This window comes from Crinia signifera, chromosome 9, assembly GCF_055691185.1.
Source record: "Crinia signifera chromosome 9, ASM5569118v1, whole genome shotgun sequence".
Lineage (NCBI taxonomy): Eukaryota > Metazoa > Chordata > Amphibia > Anura > Myobatrachidae > Crinia > Crinia signifera.
In genome coordinates this window covers 131,115,862-131,135,719 of record NC_139225.1, presented here as the reverse complement: position 1 = coordinate 131,135,719, position 19,858 = coordinate 131,115,862, and the positions used below count along the sequence as shown (strand labels likewise).

The window sequence follows — 19,858 nt, the reverse complement described above, 5'->3', positions numbered from 1 at the left end:
GCAGAAGTGCCATGCTCACTGTTTTCACTGTTCTTTTGTCTCCGTGCTTCCCTGACTTTCGCCGCCGTGTCTGATTTTTGTGTGTGCTTAAACAGGGCACCGGAAGTACAATGGGTCAGCGACGGAGGGAACTCCAGGCCACATGATAAAACTTAAGCTAGGTTAGTAGTACACTACACTACAATGGACAAAATGTGCTAAAAGAATCAGGGTTATCAGAAGCTGCCTCTCCTGGCCTAACCCAAGCCATATACAACCCACCCACAGCCTAACCCTAATCATAGACACCCCACCCACAGCCTAACCCTAATCATAGACACCCCACCCACAGCCTAACTCTAACCATACCTCCCCCTAACCATAAACAAACCTCTGGTTAGGGGGGAGGGCTATGCTGCACTGTCTGCGGCCACTGGATGCCGACGGAAGCGCAGCGGTGGCGAGTAGTATCCGCTCCCCCCGGCCGTGGTGACAGCAACCGCCCCCCCCCCTCCTGCCTGAATGTAGAAGATCCAAGGTGATTGGACCCATAGCTCAGATCTCCTGTCTACCCTGGATCTCTATTCGAGGCACAACTATGCGCTCTAGCTGATGGATCTCGTGATTTTGCCTCGGGTAGTAATTTTAAAACTCCCACTGAAATCATAGGGCTGACCACTGTAAGAACACTGCCCCCACCCCTACACTACCGAAACCCCAGAACCACTGATACTGCCGGCAACCCCACACTCTGTTTTTTTTATTTTTTAAATGCATCAACATGTACTTTAAAACATCTGGGTTCTAGTTGTATCATTGTTCACATACAGTTTCTATTTAGCTCAGCCACAGGCAGGCTGTAAGGTATTCCCATAACAGAGGTTCATAGCGTTTGATAGGCTAGGCTGGGACACACTGGATAATCACTGGACATTACTTTGCTAGACTCAGAGATGCATTGTGGGGCTGGCAGCATACATAATACACTTGTCCCTTTTGAGAGGATTATCCTACTCAAGGATGGTAATGGGTAACCATGGCTATGTAACACTGACAGGGCCAATCCGCCCCTGTCAGAGAGCTACTAGCCATGTCCCCACAGCGGCGACCTCGTTGAATTATGCCACGCCCCCATACCACTAGGCCACACCCCAAAAAATTTTGTGCCCCCCCCAGGGCTGCTTCAATTTATTTCCCGTCCTGCTTTTAATTCCCAATCCGCCCCTGGCGTGTCTGTTGCACTGCGGGCACACCGTGGCACTCAGAGCCACCACATTTGGCAACAAGGTACCTCTGGACCTGGTGGTGTGCACCTTGAAGCCGTTTTTGGGAAATTTCACTTAGAAATGTAAAAAACACCAAGGTTCAATTTGCCTTAATTAATGATCTGGAAAAAAATTGACGATCTGGGAAACTGAAGACAAAGGAACAACACCACACCTGAGTTCATTGCTGTCATTTAGTTTGAATGCAAACACATTCTAGCATTATGGTGAAGGCTTTCAACAATTGGGAATAATTGGGGAAATACATAGACCACACATCACACACACACACGTACACATTGTACACACACACACACCCACACACATCACACACACAGTACACCATATACGCACACACAGCACACTACACACACATATACTGTATCCGTAGCACACTACACACATTTACACATTGGACAGATACACACAACACACACACATACATGACACATCACAAGTAGTACAACACACGCCCATATACACTACAACACACCCAAAACAGTACATCACACACAAACACACGCAAACACATTGCACATACATATTTATACGTAGCGCACCTCACACACTTACACATTGGACAGATACAACACAACACGCCACACCACAGTACACATACATAACACACCACAAGCAGTACAACACATACCCATATACACTACAACACACCCAAAAACAGTACAACACACAGAGAGCACACACACACACTTATATCCCTTTTACACCAAAAAACCCGTATCCGACATGGCATTTGGAACACGGATCCAAGCCAAGTCGGATCCGGATTTGCACCGTTTACACTGTAGTGCCTACCTGCAGTGCAGACGGAGGTGGCGCTTGAAGATGACATCATCTCCAAGCGCTGGGACTGTGATCACCCCTGGCAGGACCGCCGATCATCTCCCTGGGGGCAAACCGAGCACCTGCTGGGCTGCCCCCAGCCCCCGTGCACCCCCCGTCTGCGAGGTGAATGGATGCCGAACACAGACATCCATTCACCTCCTCCCTGACTCCGCTGCTGTCTGCAGAGTACAGTAGACAGCAGCAGAGGCTGTGTGTGACCCCCGTCCAACCTCCATACTGACCACAGGATGCTGCGGTCTGGAGGTTGGGCTTCCCCCATTGATGTAAACAGGAGCCGGGTCCGATGAATGTGACAGGTAGCAGGTGGGATGAATGTGAGATGTAGTGTGACATAGAGGTGCATGTCCCTGCGTCACTCCACCATCTCTGTCCCTGCATCATTCCACCATCTCTGTCCCTGCGTCACCCCACCATCTCTGTCCCTGCGTCATTCCACCATCTCTGTCCCTGCATCACCCCGCCATCTCTGTCCCTGCGTCACCCCACCATCTCTGTCCCTGCATCACCCCGCCATCTCTGTCCCTGCATCACCCCGCCATCTCTGTCCCTGCATCACCCCGCCATCTCTGTCCCTGCATCACCCCGCCATCTCTGTCCCTGCGTCACCCCACCATCTCTGTCCCTGCATCACCCCGCCATCTCTGTCCCTGCATCACCCCGCCATCTCTGTCCCTGCATCACCCCGCCATCTCTGTCCCTGCATCACCCTGCCATCTCTGTCCCTGCATCACCCCGCCATCTCTGTCCCTGCATCACCCCACCATCTCTGTCCCTGCATCACCCAGCCATCTCTGTACCTGCATCACCCCACCATCTCTGTCCCTGCATCACCCCAGCCATCTCTGTCCCTGCATCACCCTGCCATCTCTGTCCCTGCATCACCCCGCCATCTCTGTCCCTGCATCACCCTGCCATCTCTGTCCCTGCATCACCCTGCCATCTCTGTCCCTGCATCACCCTGCCATCTCTGTCCCTGCATCACCCCGCCATCTCTGTCCCTGCATCACCCCGCCATCTCTGTCCCTGTGTCACCCCACCATCTCTGTCCCTGCATCACCCCACCATCTCTGTCCCTGCATCACCCCGCCATCTCTGTCCCTGCATCACCCTGCCATCTCTGTCCCTGCATCACCCAGCCATCTATGCCCCTGTATCACCCTACCGTCTCTGTCCATGCGTCACCCCACCATGTGGCATAATGTGAATTTTTGCTCAATCCGTGTGGGATAAATTGAATTTTGGCTCTTTCTGTGTGGCATAATGGGAATTTTGGCTCAATCCGGGAGGCATGATGTGAATTTGGGCTTATTCCAGGTGGCATGATGTGAATTTTGTGTCAATCCATGTTGCATAACGTGAATTTTGGCTCAATTTATGTAGCATAATGGGAATTTTGGCTCTTTCCGGGTGGTATAATGTGAATTTTTTTGCTCATTCTGTGTCGCATAAGGGGAATTTTGGCTCTTTCCACATGGCATAATAATTAAGGGGCAAGTGTAAAGTGGTCTACTACTGTTTTGCATAATTTGTACAAGGGGTATACAGCATGGTACACTACACTCAAGGACATGCCCCCTTTTGAGTGGCGGCACCCTCTTTTTCTGGAGTGTGCACATAACTTCAGCCTTTAATTTCCCATACCTTACCATATCCCCACTTCAAAATTTCCACTTCGACCATTGCACACACATTTATACATACATACGTATACACAACACACACACAAAAACAGTACAATGCACACAAACAGGAAGTCAGGAGTGGTGCGTTTCAAACAACAACACCACCCCTGATTTCATTGCTGGCATTGTGTATCAATGCAAACACATTCTCACATTATGGAGGAGGTTTTAATAAATTACAATCTTGAGCCATAAACGCAGCATAAGACAACATTTTACAGCAATTTTGGAAAAAAAAAAAAAAAAAAGGTTGTCCCGGGCAATGCCGGGCGGGTCAGTTAGTTAATAATATAGCAGCCTAGTAGGTAGAGAAAATAAACTACTAGGTAGGTAGGCAGGCAGGCATAAGCACTGCCAGTGGTCACCACAAAAGGTAGTTATATTACACACCACCAGTAGCTTTATGCAGTGCACCAGCAGAATTTATAATAATTAATTTTATTATTAGGTACTGCTTGGCAGTGGCACTCAGTGGCACACGTCAGTGCACCAGCAGCATGGAATTATTTTTTACAGTCCCACACAGAACAAGTATTATTTTTTTAATTAAATTAGATATAGCAGCCTAGTATGTACTAGGTAGGTACACTAGGTAGGCACTGCAGTAGCACTGCCAGTGGCAACAGTGGCCTGAGTAACTAAATAATACTGGCAGATTCAGTGCAGGCAGCACCAGTGGACTATATATATAATATAATTGATTATTCATATAATATATATTACAGCACAGCACCAAAGTTAGGCCCCAGCACAGAGGAGACAGTAGTACCACAGGTACACAGTTAGACTGTCCTCCTCGCTAGGGAGAGCCCACCCTAAGCAGAGAGGAGAACAGAGTACACAGCAGCACTGAGGGAGACAGCCCCAGTGAATAAAATAATTACAGCACAGCACACCAGAGGTAGACCGCACAGAGGAGACAGTAGTACTACAAGTACACAGTTAGACTACACAGCAGCACTGAGAGACAGCCCCAGCGAATAAAATAATTACAGCACAGCACACCAGAGGTAGACTGCACAGAGGTGACAGTAGTACTACAAGTACACAGTTAGACTACACAGCAGCACTGAGAGACAGCCCCAGCGAATAAAAAATATTGCGGTCAAGCTTAAGCTCAAGTTTAAGCCCCAGCAGCAGCACCAACACACCCTCTCCCAACCCACTACTAGACTGGAGTGAAGATGGCGGGCGCAGCAGCTGCTATTTAAAGCCTCGTGAAATCAGGTGGCGGGAGATGACGTTCTGACCACGCGGACGGACCCGAGTCAGGCGGGAATCTCTGAGCGCTGCTCGGAACCGGGCTCGGAATGATGACGTTCGTGGGAGCTCGGATCTCTGGAATCTGAGTCTGCACATCTCTAGTTCGGATCATACAGATCTGAACTCCCCCCGCACTTTCCTGATCCGAAGTGTTCCCGAGCTGTTCTTTCCATTCAAACGATAATCCGAGTTGAAAATGAGGCTGAATGTCATTTTCCTGTTGTCGGATTCCCGAGAGACTGAAACTCTATATAAGTCCCAGCTTCCAGTGCCATCTTCATTCAGCATGTGAAATTCAGACAGAACGTATGTGTCCATGCTGTCTGCAGAGAGGGGCCTGCTAAGGGGACAAAATAACATTAATGAAGGATAAACTAAGGGGGCTTTAGCGGATTTAGGGGGGGGGGGGCACCCAGGAACGTGCTCCCTGTCATTTCAGACTTTTCTACCTGCGGGGACGGCCCACCTGTTGAGTCCAGCTGTGCTGCCCAGCTATCAGTCTAGCTGTGCTGTCCCATATCAGTCGAGGGGAGCTGCCCTCATTTTTTATTAAAATAAAAAAGGTATTTTTTTTTTTAACTGCAAGGGTTGTTAAGTGTGTCATATCATACTTGGGGTGTTGTATCAGTCAAAGGGCGAGATGTACTAAAGGGAAAGTGTGTCGTGTCAGTCCAAGGGTGATGCTAAGTGTGCCATATCAGTCCAGGGGTGCTTCTAAGTGTTCCATATCAGTCCAGTGTTTATACCACCCACTTGTGTCGCTTAGTCATCCAGGTATCTCGGTGGAACCTTTTGGCCTAATAACAATATTGTGAGGTGTGAGGTATACAGAATAGACTGGAAATGAGTGGAAATTAATGTTATTAAGGTTAATAATAGCTTAGGAGCAAAAAAAATAAAATAAATTAAATAAAGATATAAAACACAAAACACGAAACACTGAAGGGTAATACAATAATATTATTGATTATCCATTGGTTGGAGCTCCGATTCCAATAACTCTGCATTTCATTATTTCTTGTTATACTATTTTTCTTTATACCGCAAATTATGTATGTCACAAAATATATACTACTGTATCTGGCCAAATTTAATAGCCTCCTAGTATGGCAGCCGTGCGGGATACCGGACAAACTGAGGTTTTCTTAAAGGGTTTATCATTTACAAGGCAACAAAAATGCCTTGTAAATGATTGCCCCTTGAGTTTGGCCAACATCCAACATGGCAGCCGAACTCGGAGGCTTTTACATTCAGCCAATCATGTTTAGTAAAACAAAAAATAGAATTGTAGTAAGCCGTAATAAATTTGTGTGTACAACCGCTTTAATGCACTGATCATGTCTCTCTATAGCTGGGTGAGAAGTATGGACCTGTGTATATAATCTACCTCGCCAATAAACCTGCCGTCATGCTCATTGGCTACGATGCTGTGAAGGAGGCGCTTGTGGACCGCAGCGATGCGTTTAGTGCCAGAGGAGAAATAGAGTTATCAGAGCTGCTCTTTAAGGATTATGGTATGATATGTTAAAGATAATAGTAGTACTAAGGCCCTTATTCTGATTGAGTCGGACGGTTGCGTATTTCGGACGGGCACCGAGTGGTCTTAACCATGCCTATTGTACGGATCGCTCACGCCGCCCAAATGCGGTAGGATGCCAAGCGAATGGACCGCGAGTGGATGTTTCATGTGAACACCCACTCGCTGGCCTGTGGGAACCTCCCCCATCCTCCGATGGTCGCCAACCATCAAATGATGGACCGAGCGGTCAGGCAGCCATGAGTGTTCCAGACCACTCGGACAGTTATCTGTGTGAAAGCAGGGATATGGGCGGGCAGCTGACATCCGGCTATGTCAGCTGTCCACCCCCCACATGTACACCACGGCCGGATTTCCATACGCACGCCCAGCATTTTCATCGGAACGCCCATGAAACGCACGGCATACGGCCTTCACGCCCCTCTCCACTGCCTCGGATGGTCCCGTATGATCATTTTCCTCACAGAATTCATGCCATGTTCGGACGTGCGAGCCGTATGCATATGCGCATACACAAAACATCGGCCGTCCACACACGGAGCCATCCAACTCAATCAGAATAAGGGCCTAAGTGTCACATTGCAGCGGCACATAATAATAATTATAATAATAATAAACACCAACAGACATTTAAAAATGGATCTTGTGGTGTGAGCCAAACTAATCCATCTTGGTACTTGTGTATTATCATGGCGCCCACTAAGCAAATAGCTTAGTGGGCTATTCTGCGTAGTAAAATTGCATCTCATCGCATGGGCCATTTTAGTGGCATGCGATGCGTTTCGATTTTTTAAACAAATTTATTCACTGCTCTTATGGCCCCAGGGGATCGCATCACATTGCACCTCCCACAAAATCGCATGCTGCGCTCGCCACGCTCTGGGCTCGGCTCGCTGCACTTGCCACACTATATGAAATCAATGCCACGCTGAGGTGAATAGTGGCGGTATGAAAAGGTCGGGATGACGCGTTCCGCTGCGGTCGACACACTTCGGGGTGGCATGGATAGTGTGGGGGGGGGGTCATTCAAACCTAATTGCATGTCATACTAGTGTATAGCTAATGGCATGGCATCGCACCCTATAAAATCGAATGCGATCGCATGCGATTTTGCAGGAGGTGTGAGGCGATGCGATGAGATCCCCTGGGGCCATAAGAGCAGTGAATAAATTAGTAAAAAAAATCGCATACACTAGCGTATGTATGCTAATTGGGCGCCGTGATAATACACAAGTACCTCCATCTCTAATTACCAGATATAGCACAAATTATTTGGACCGGTGAGTACACTGGATTAGCGTGGGCAAAGTCAAGAGTCCATGAGTGACATTTAATAGGATGCGAAAATTAGATTTTTCTGATTCTTTCGCCAAAAACGTCATGAATTCTCATATTTAATTTGATGCACATTCTGAAAGTGTGATTTTTAGTCGCGCCGGAACTCGCATCCAGATGTTTTCCCATTGAAAATATACAATTCACATATTTAATGAGATGTGAAATCGGGAAAATGTGTCTAAAATTCACCACATACTGTATGTAGACCATGTTCTGACAGGCAAATTGGCCATAACCCTGCACAGGTCATTGAGATCTGTGCATGGACTTGTGTAAAAAATGTGTAAAAGTGTTTTTTTTTTTTTTTATCCCTCCTGAGCATAACCAGCCCCGGGCTTATTGAGCCGGACCTGGTTCCAAAAATACGGGGGACAAAAAGTGTAGGGGTGCCCCGTATTTCTGAAACCCTGTGATTGGCCGATGCGTCTCCATGGAGAAGCATAAGCCCAAGATGCTATCAGCCTCTGTAGCGCTGGAACAGCGCTACAGAAGGAGTTAGCTGTGCAGAGGAAATCCGGCTCACCCCCCGTCAGTGCTTGGTGAGCTGGCTATGCAGGAGACAGACCAGCGCTGGACCCTGGATAGGTAAGTATATTTTGGTGTAAAAGTGAGGCGTGTGTTTGTGTGTGAAATAAAGTTATACTTTTCTGTGTGTCTTTTCTATTAACATTTTTTTTTACAGGTGGACTACAAGTTCCAGCATGCTGGGGAGGTCTGCTGGCACTTGTAATTCTCCTGCATAAAGCAATGTTAGGAATGTGTGAATTACCCCTATCAGGGCGTCGTCCGCTGGCCACGGGCGGCGGTGACAGCCCCAGGCTTCAGCTTTGGACCGGTGAAGCCTGAGGGGGGACCCCTTTATTGGTGGGGGTCCTCACTCCTCCAGGTACCCTGTCCACGGCTGACCAGCCACGGTGCTCATGTTTCGGCCGGGGACCTTATATAAAAATTGTCCCCCGGCTGTGGCATGACACCGCGGGCTGTTGGAGCCCGATGCTGGTTTCAAAATATGGGGGACCCCCAGATTTTTTTGTCCCCCATATTTTGGAACCAGGACCGGTCCAAGAGTCCGGGGCTGGTTTCAGAAATACGGGGGACCCTACGCTTTTTGTCCCCTGGATTTTTGGAACCAGATCCGGATCAATGAGCCCGGGGCTGGTTATGCTCAGGAGGGGGGACCTCACGCCATTTTTTTTTTTTTTACACAAATTCGCACATTACTTCAAATTGGCATATTTTCATGCCTAAAATTCGCATATTATCGCACTTTTTTTCCCCGGACCACAGATTCGCAGCAAAAAATGCGATTTTAAAAAGTACGATAATGGGCGAATTTGAAAGTGTCTAAAAATCGCATTCTATTAAAAGTCACCCAATATTATAAGCTAACTTGATTATAGTTAACCCTTTGAGAGCCAACATCTCTGTGAGAGATGTTTAAAATATCCACTAAACATGCCAGCATCGCTCACTTTTGTTATATAAATTCAAATAAAACATGTTGATTAAAAAAAAAAAAAAAAGATTATATTTCCTATATAGGATAAACATTACAGGTCATTTTGATGAATAAAAATGTTTGCTTCGAAAAAATTTTATACCCAATTTGAAAAAAATTCACTTGGCACTCAAAGGGTTAACACTTGATGTATATTGAGAATCCATGATTAAGCCGGGTTCCTGCAATGATAGTCATAACTCTCCAGTGGTATTCAGGGTATTAATGAAACACCCACTATCATACCTCCCAACTTCTGTCCGGAGGAAATAGCGCCCGAAAAGGGGGCGGGGCATATGCAAATGAGGGCGCAGCTTATGCTAATTAGCCGCAACCTCATTTTCATACGAGAATAGACGCTGTGCGCATTTAAGAGGGAAGTCCAGAAACAGAGCATTGAGTCCCTTCTGGAGAGGGTCATGTTGGGAGGTATGCATGTACATGATAATAGCATATACAAAAATATATCTAAATTCAGCTGGAGTCGCCCTAAGTTCCTCCAAATGCAGTGTTGCAAGTAAGGGGGTACGGCGTGGTATGGAGTACATGTAAGAAATATGTTGCAGGTACGCAGTACCACTTACCCCCTGACCCACTGTCAATTCTATTTTTATTTTAAGTCTAAATATAATGCATCCGCAGCCCGCCCACCCAGCGTTATGATTGGTGCTGTATGCAGCTACCGGCTACTGCTGATTTAGCCTGTCACACTGACAGGCATCAGTGGCGCCGGCAGCATGAAGAGCAGGCTCCACAATTGTAACCACAAGCTGCCCGGCTCACCCCCAGGCAAGAGCCAACCCACCCCCAGTCATTCCCTGTCTCCTGATGCTATGCTACTATTGTCATTTAGTCACTCCTCTAGCTTTGTGTGACCACGCCCCCTGATGACACCTGGCCACGCCCATTTTTGGTGGAGGCTATCAGTACCACCAAGAAAAAAATTCTACTTGCACCACTGTCCAAATGGCACTAGAAGCAAGCTCTACAATTGCTGGTCTCAACTGGTTTCAGCGGTGGGGTTACAGCACAGTTCAAAATTGAAAAAGAGGAACCACACCAACTGTCAGTGAGTCAGTTGCAGTTGGGGGCTGTTGGCGTGGTTCCCCATTTTGAATTTTGAATTGTGCTACAGCCCCTCTCCTGAAGCCACCACTGATGGTGAGGGTTATTTTAAACAAGAAAAATTAAAATATTTATCCCAGCACACCAATAGCGGGGTAGTAGTAACCTGATGGCTTGACTTTCTAAAGGGTATTTTTACCTTAAAATAGATATTATTTATATAAAAATACATAAAGAATACAGTCAAAGAGTGTGGTAATATATTCAAGATTATATTTATTTTGTGAAGAAACAGTGGTAGGGGAATGTAGATACTGTACACCACAGTTATCGACTTTTTGGCTGACCTCTCCGGGAGAGTGCAGCCAGCACAGTGAAGCAGGGGGCAGGGCCATCGCCTTGAGGGGGAAAGGGCTGGTTTGGTGGCAGTGCCATGGATGGGCTGCCCTATTAGGGGCATGTCTGGAGTGGTCATGTCATTATAGCCCTGCCCTCCGCCATGCAAAGCCGGTATTTCAGGCATTGCAGTGTGGGAGGTGGGGCTAAAATGCTGCATTAATTTCACAGATTTCCGGGATCCACCCGGCCATTCCGGGAGGATAGGCAACCCTGCTGTACACTAGGAGATGCAGTTAAACTTTGAATTTCAAGTAGTCTCAATGGCAGAGGCAGATTAAAGCTTGGACAAATCCATAAGAGGTGATGACAAAGCAGATAATATCCTGGGCAACTAGATAATAAACAAATCAATGGCAACCTGATAAGTTGTCAGAGGTTCCTTTGCTGGCACAAGAAACCAAGGTGTTCATAACAAAACTAGGAATCCATAAACATTGATTACCAAGCAATGGCTGTTAGGAAATGGCAGAATCAAATATTCAAATGTCAGCTGTAATCCATATTAGTGATCAGTCAATTACCTGACACCTGGCCATAGAACAGGCTCAGAAAGAACAGCACCACTGAAGGCTTCAAGAATTGCAGCTCACTTGCACAACAGGCCTGTAAACCAGTGGGAAAGGGGAAACACTACTACTTTTCATTTACATATATAGCAGGGTTGCCTACCTGGCCCTCTCCTTCAGGGAGACGATGTTCTGTTCCTTAACTTCCCTGGTAACAGAGGCAGAACTCTGGGAGGCAATGGAGTCATCTGCCGCCGGGCTCCTGCTCTCAAGGGGGCACCTCTGCACCACTGCCAGCTTAAATCCATTAATTGAAAGCCATCAAAATTGCTTCTGTGGCTGAGTTTTGAAATATATATGTGTTCTCCCTCTCTTTCTGTATATACATACAGTATATAATATATATATATATTTCATAACAGACTATATATATTTTGAATAACGTTGTGTGTGTGTGTGTGTGTGTGGGGGGGGGGGGGGGCAAAAATATTCATCTTGCCTCCGGGCAACTGGGACAAACTTACGCCACTGCCTGGTAATGTATGATTGCCAGCACCTGTGGGGAGCTAGGTAAAGGTGTTTCACCACAGGAGATGGCAATCATACATTACCAGGGAAGTCCAGAAACAGAGCATTTTCTCCATGAAGGAGAGGGTCAGGTAGGCAACCCTGATCTAGAGCTATGATAAACTGTTCTTTTGCTATCTTGTGATATGTAATACAATTGGTAAATACTTACATTGGAAGGAACCAAACATGTTTATTCAATTTTTTAGGGGTAATCATGAGCAATGGGGAAAGGTGGAAGATAATGCGTCGATTCTCTCTCATGACTATGAGGAATTTTGGAATGGGAAAGAGAAGCATCGAGGAGAGGATCCAGGAGGAGGCACAGTGTTTTGCAGAGACATTAATGGAGAACAAAGGTAAGCAGGGAGAAAATATTTTGTTTTCATGAAACAAAATTATTTATGGAGCCTGTTTAATCCATAGTTATTATACCATGTGTGGCATTATTAGGGGGGGGGGGGGAGTGGGGAGATGGGCAGGGTTAGGGGAAGAGTGGGGAGGTGGGGGAATGTGGGGCGGGCGGGACCATGGGGGTTGCACCCCCTTACGGCGGCATATATATATACAGTCCAAAGTTTTCGGCACTCGACCCTCTATTAATGATACGGCTCCAGGTGCCCTCCTTACTTTTCTTGTATGTAGCAGTAGGTCTACGGGCGGCACTCACGGATCAAGAAAAACGCAGACACAACAGTGTAGCTTAACGTTTCAATTCACAGCGGAATTTTCCGCTGTGAATTGAAACGTTAAGTGAGTGTAGAAACATGTATAAAAAAATACAAAAAATACCAAAAAATATATACACAACAAGCCAGACGCAGAAACATTAATAGGATTAGTACCATGTACCTAATGAAATTAATACCTCACATACTGTAAGACTATTCCAAGCTATTCTTTCATTGAGACCTTTTTGGAAAAGTTCTTTCCAACCTATATATCCATGATGCCTCGAGTCTGAGTAATTTCTTATCCCGGTCGACACCCCGGACACTCTCCGGTATGTGGTCGATTATCTGATACTGGCAGAGATTAAATTCACTTACAAATAGAGTAAATCCTCAATAGCATTCCTGGATGTTAATGTATGCTTGGCCGATGGCCAGATATCGACTTCGGTATTTTCTAAAGAAACAGACAGGAATACTATATTTCTGGCTAGCAGTCACCACCCCCGCCACTCAAAAAGGGCCTCCCGTATTCGCAAATGGTCCGTGTGGCTAGAATTTGCCGTAATTGGAATAACCTGGCAAATGAATTAGATCTTGTAGTATCTAAATTCCGTGAGAAGGGTTATGCTATGAAGACATTGTTGCAGGCAAGAGTAAGGCATTAATGCTTAAGAGAGAGGATTTATTGAAGCCTGGTTCAAGGAAACAGTAGGCCATCTTCCCATTAGTTATGACTTACGACACATCCAGTCCTGTATTGCCGATTGCTACTAAGTCTCTCTGGCCTATTGTGGCAAGTGACAGTGATCTGCCCTACTTCAGGGTAGTGAGACCACTGTCATGTTACAAACGGGGCAGGAATTTGCGTGACCATCTGGTACACTCTGACATTAGCGGGTTTGGTTCACAGGCAGGTAATACTGGGGGAAACTGGGATGTTATAGATGGCCCAATTGCGTTACATGCGGATACATGGTTGCCGGGAGGTCTTTCAAACACCCACATAGTGGATTTCAATATAAGATCAGACATGTTGTGCCTTGTTAGACCAAATTCGTGGTGTACATCATTATTTGCCCATGCGGGCTTTACTATGTTGGAAAGACCTACAGGAAATTCAAGGAGGGCATGGCGCTTCACAGGTCTGCCATTAAAGCAGCTTTGCTTGGAAAACCTATTGATCAACCAGTTGCTTTGCATTTTAAGGTTCGCAACCATCCCCTGTGTGCTTTGAAGTATCAGATAATCAACCACATACCGGAGAGTATCCGGGGTGGCGACCGGGATAAGAAATTACTCAGAATCGAGGCGTCATGGATATATACAGTAGGTTGGAAACAACTCTTCCAAAAGGTCTCAATGAAAGAATAGCTTGGAATAGTCTTATGTGAGGTATTAATTCCATTAGGTACACAGTACTAATCTTATTAATGTTTCTGCGTCTGGCTTGTTGTGTATATATCCTTAAAAAAAATAAGGATCAAATATGGTTTGAGGTAACATGTTTAAAAAAGGGGCAGACTAGATGGGCCAAGTGGTTCTTATCTGCCGTCAAATTCTATGTTTCTATGTTTCTATTTTTTTGTATTTTTTTATACATGTTTCTACATATGTAAGTGAGTTTTTTTCATTCATGTATTTTTTATGTGGGTGCTATAATGTCTGTATGTTTTTTGTTATGTATTCTGAATATTTATGTGTTAAACATTGATCTGATCTGTGTATTTACAATGTTTATGTTCAATGGAATCAGTGTATGGGGTGCGGCTGTTAGTTTACATACACCCCCCCACATGTTGTCCGTGAGAAGCGTCTTTGGTTGCTCAGCAACCAGACTGGCTGGGCCGGCAGTAGTCATCATGCTGCGCTGCAGTCAGGTGTAGACGGCTCCTGGTGTGATTGTGGTGTGGGCGGTAGATGTGACGCTGCAAACCACTACATAAGGTGAGACTTGAGCAATAAGTGTTTGTATGTCTTCCTCCTGATGACGGGGTATCAATCCCCAAAATGTTGGGGACAATAAAGAATCTTTTTACTCAAGTCCTGGAACTACTTACCTGGGGGTGGTGGATCCTATTGTCGTCTATTTCTTCTTACAAAGGCAAGCAGGTGATTGAGCTAAGTGAGTGCCGATCCATCCTGGACCTCTATATATATATGTAGAAGAAACAAAAAGAGGGCACTCACCATTTGTTGAATAAACGTATAAAGAAGTTTTAATGTTGCTCATATAACCAGGCTAACACAGGCACCTCCTAATGGCACCCCCCGCACGATTGCTGCACCGACTTTAGAACGGCAGCAGCAGTGACGATGCGGCTGGCTGCTGAGCGGAGCACTGCAGCCGCGTATTGTAGTCCCCGCTGCTGCCTGCCCACCGACCTGCGTACAGTATCCTGCGATTCTGCCCGCCCACCCACCTATGTACAGTATCCTCCAGCCTCCTACATGTCCGCGCACGGCCCCCGTTGATTGGTGTCCCACTGCTGTTGATGCGCAGGAGCTCAACAGCAGCAGGACATCAATCAACGGGGGGCTGTGCGCGGACATGTGCATTCTTCTATTCCTGGTGACAGACTCAGCCACCATGCTGTTCCTCTCCTGGAGGTGTGCGGGACACTGCTGGAGCTGCTGGAGGGTGAGTGTGCCAGGGATGGGCACCAGGGAGCCGGGTGTTTGCTGAAGCTGCGGGGGGGGGGGGGGGGTGCGGTGAGTCAGTGGGCGGTGGGCCAGGCCCTCTGGGACTCGATAAGCTGCAAGCTACGCAGCTTACCGAGTGAACTAGAATGAGGGCCAGTTTTTCTAGATAAAAGTATTACACTCGTAAGTATTTTTCTTTTTATTTGTCTGTATTCCTAGTCTGAAATGAAGTAAAAGACTTAACTGAATGAGTAAATGTATATAATGCTATTCATTTCTATATAGAGAAATAAAAAATGTGTCTTCTTTACAATAACAGGCACCCCATTTGACCCAGAATGTATGCTGAGAAAGGCTGTTTCCAATGTTATTTGCTCCGTTGTATTTGGCGAGAGATATGACTATGAAGACAAGAAATTCATTACTCTACTTTCATACATTATAGATGTTATCCAAGCAGTAAACACTGGCGCGGGTCAGGTAAGTGCAAAGAAACCATTGATAACCTGTTGCTTGCATACGTTGTGCTCGGCATGTACATTGAAGAGTTAAATATCTGTATTTTCATTTAGTTAAAGTTTTACATCAATCAAAGTTTAAATCCGTCAAAAGATATACACAAGAAATCACTTTCTGTATTTCTATCAGCTCTAATTTGCATACATTACATTATCTATGTCATATCCCAGAGAATTGGAAAGAGAAACTATTGGTTAACAATATCGATCTAAAGTTGAATGACCTGACTAATAGGGTGCCACAATGAACTAAAATGAATAGAAGTATATTTTTCAGTGCAAAGAAACAAATTATGAGGGAATATTGTATTCAAAAATGGAAACTTAAAGGGTACAATGTCATCATTATGCTAGTCAAGAAAGATTGGGAATTTACTAAAATGTTTCAACCATTTTTTCAAAGCCACTTTTCCAACTAAAACCCAAATATTATGTGCGTAAAATGTGAAGAAAAAAATATTTCACAAATTTAGGGGTCTATGTACAAAGCCTTGGAGACAGATAAGAGGGATACAGTACCAACTAATCAGCTCCTAACTGTTGTGTTATGAGCTTTGTTTGAAAAATTACAGGAGCTGTGTGTGGAAGGAAAGTCAGATGCTTGGTTGTAGCAGAAAAGAGTATCAGGAAAAGGTAATGGGTACAGCCTCCTCTAGAATACTGTTCTGTTGGTTTCAGGAGGCCATGGGCCCTATTCTAGTTCACTCTTAGAGGCAAATTTCTTCTCAAATGGACAACTTTGTCATTGGGCACAACTCCATTTTTGTAGAGCCAATTTCTCCCAAAGCTGGTGGATAAAAGTCTCTCTCTGTGCTGGGAGCAATGAAAATGTCCTTTGGTATATGATTGGCAAGGTGGCTTTCATTTTGGTGAGACAGCAGTGGGCTGTATGGTGTCAGGAGGCTGGATATGCCTGTCTTCCTTGATGCCAGTTTTCCATAGGTCGTTCCTGGAGAGTAATTTGAAGGTTCCACAGCAATTGGTGAATTAGTGAATGTTTGGCTGATGGACTATGAATCCAAGGATGGGTCATGGGTGATGTGGATCTCAATATAGCAGGCTTGCACCTAACAACAGACGTGTTTCGCTGTTGTTTACATACCTTGAAAAAGCTGTTCTTCTTCTTTTTCTTCTTTATTGTTATTAGGAGATTGACACTCTCCAACTTATTGCTGCTGCTTGGGAGAAGCAGCCCATTCAACAAGTGCCTCTAATAGATCATTAGTTATCTATTTTTTTCCTTGTAAGTTCTCCACTATCCCTAACCCCCCATAGTTCCCAACCATAACCTCCGCTCTCCTCTCAAACTAATCACAGACTTACCCTAATTCAGAATGTTGACGTTTCACATGACGTCTGTTCCGATTTTGTTGACAATGTAACCCTGTCACCAGTTTGAGTATATTGAGCTGGTGCCTGTCGACTGTTAAAACATTGTGGACATTGTAGTGTCCACCTTCTGACAGGATGCCCAACTAGAAGTGCATCTGAAAAATCTTATAGTCATGAATATATATATATACGCTATGTTTGGATTTTTTTTATAATGCAGCATCAAATCCCTCAGTACTGTATATATATTATAGATATCACTATAATAAAAATATTGAATCTTGTCACAAAATTAGCTCATTCTGGTCAATTCTGTCATAGATAAATGTCCGACAGCACTAGTTGACTATGATGACGTTGGAAAATCATTCATGAATAATTAAGAAACTAGTGAGCTTTGAGGAGCCTTTAGTTATAGGCTTAATCAACATAGGACCAGAGAAAAATATACATTTTAAGAATTTTTCTTTTCTTAATTTTACCTTTTATTTCAGCTACTTAGTATCTTCCCAAACTTGATGAAATATATCCCTGGCCCTCACCAGAAACTTTTCTCAACTTTCAAAAATCTTGAGGACTTTATAAAGGACATTGTGAGGACTCACCGAAACACACTGGATAAGGACTGCCCACGGGACTACATAGACTGCTTCCTCATAAAAATGGACGAGGTCAGTTTGTACAGATTTTTGCAATATAAATGGATAGAATATAATGAAACACTCCTTCTGCCAAGCATGAGAAACCTTCATACAGTACTTAGTTGAACTGCTAACAAAAAATATATTTTTTTATATTTTCTAGGATAAAAATAACCCAACTACAGAATTTCATGATGAAAACTTAAACTCAGCAGTATTTGACCTGTTCTTTGCTGGTACAGAGACTACAAGCTTGACAATGAGATATGGATTCCTGATTCTACTCAAGTACCCTGAGATACAAGGTAACATTGCTTCTTGGTTCCAGACACACACAAAAGTGTATCATTAGGGGGGGTATTTATCATAGCATGGAAAGAGATAAAGTGGAGCGATTTAACCAATCAGCTTCTCAGTCTAAATTTCTGGATACTGGGCTGATTTAATACATACTGTATTATTTTTCACTTCTCATGAATGATAAATGGTTCTCTAGCCAATCGGCTCCATTTTTTCAAACACATGACAGTGAGGAGCTGATTGTGGTTTTTAGTTTATTGTGGTTTTTAGTATTTAAGACAGTGCATAGGTACATGGCTGAATAATTGAGTGACTCTGTACCCATGTACGGTCTTAAATACTAAAAACCACAACAAACCGGATTATGCTCAGGGATAGAATCAGTGGAGAGAGTTAATATATAAATGTACTGTCTCTGCCTGGCTGCAGCAGCGACCAGTGGCGCTGCTGATGGCTGCCTAGGTGCTGGGCTGCTCAGCGGGTATGTGTTCCCTGTGTGATAAATGTACTGCCCCGGCTTATATTGCTACCTACCTGGCTGCTGCAACGACCAGTGGTGCCGCTGATGGCTGCCTAGGCGCTGTGCATCTCGGCAGGTATACGTTCCCTGTGTGATAACTGTACTGTCCCCTGCTTATATTGCTACCTACCTGGCTGCTGCAATGACCAGTGGCAACGCTAATGGCTGCCTAGACGCTTTGCTGCCCAGCAAATATATGTTCCTTGCGTCTATATTCCCCAAGGTACATCTAACGTATACCTGTATGTATTATGTATATCTGTACTGTCACTGTTTAACTGTCACCTAACCGGCTGTTGCACAGCAATCCAAATCAAATTCCTAGTATACGCAAGTATACCTGGCCAATAAAGCTGATTCTGAAGGGAAACATATTGAAACATTTTCCTCCACTGTAGATTCCCTTATCAGGAAACTTTGTACCCAAATACCTGATATTGAAAATTGTGCCTGTTGTATTATCACTTGCAGGCAGGTGAACAAAACACACAGAAACCCAGTGCATGGAGGAAATTGTGGCCAAATAACAGCACCACATGACACACAAGAACTCTTCAAACTATCCTAACCACATATTAGTCCGGCAAACAGAGACAATTTTAATCTTTAATTTTCAAACTACTTCTTCAAACCAATTTATTTTATATTATTTTATTTACACATCTATTACTACAGGTTGTGTATCTCTTATCCAAAATGCTCGGGACCAGAAGATTTTTGGTTAACTGATTATTCCGTATTTCAGGATATTTTTATATTTCAATGATGCATCTTGAGGTATCTTGCATTTATGTTGTACAAACACATTTTATTTGTGCATAAACAAGGTTTCAAAACATGAAACACAGTTTGTACTTTCTTAGATACTGAACTTAAATGCCAAGCAATCATTTTCTTTCACCTATTTAGTGCCAGTTACATATTATGTCCTCAGTAGTGCTTTTACAGATTTCCCCAGTAGTGCCAGTTACATATCATATCCTCAGTAGTGCTGTTACAGATGTCCCCAGTAGTGCCAGTTACATATCATGTCCTCAGTAGTGCGGTTACAGATGTCCCCAGAAGTGCCAGTTACAGATGTCCCAAGTAGTGCCAGTTACATATCATGCCCTCAGTAGTGCTGTTACAGATGTCGCCAGAAGTGCCAGTTACAGATGTCCCCAGTAGTGCCAGTTACATATCATGTCCTCAGTAGTGCTGTTACAGATGTCCCCAGAAGTGCCAGTTACAGATGTCCCCAGTAGTGCCAGTTACATATCATGTCCTCAGT

General features: G+C 44.7%; 1 protein-coding gene across 4 annotated transcripts in view; it reads left to right on the top strand.

The window, feature by feature from the left end:
• Positions 1-19,858, top strand: part of LOC146036043 (cytochrome P450 2H2-like) — a 76,288-nt gene that overhangs the window by 10,551 nt on the left and 45,879 nt on the right. For 3 of the 4 annotated variants that reach the window (XM_083159814.1, XM_083159810.1, XM_083159813.1), the window contains 5 exons: positions 6,405-6,567; positions 12,173-12,322; positions 15,597-15,757; positions 17,622-17,798; positions 17,932-18,073. The exons of the other annotated variant lie outside the window; for it this stretch is intronic. In XM_083159814.1, coding sequence (XP_083015940.1) covers positions 6,462-6,567; positions 12,173-12,322; positions 15,597-15,757; positions 17,622-17,798; positions 17,932-18,073 — 736 coding nt within the window. In that variant the 5' untranslated portion in view covers positions 6,405-6,461. The remainder of the gene's footprint in view (positions 1-6,404; positions 6,568-12,172; positions 12,323-15,596; positions 15,758-17,621; positions 17,799-17,931; positions 18,074-19,858) is intronic. 4 annotated transcript variants of the gene reach the window in all.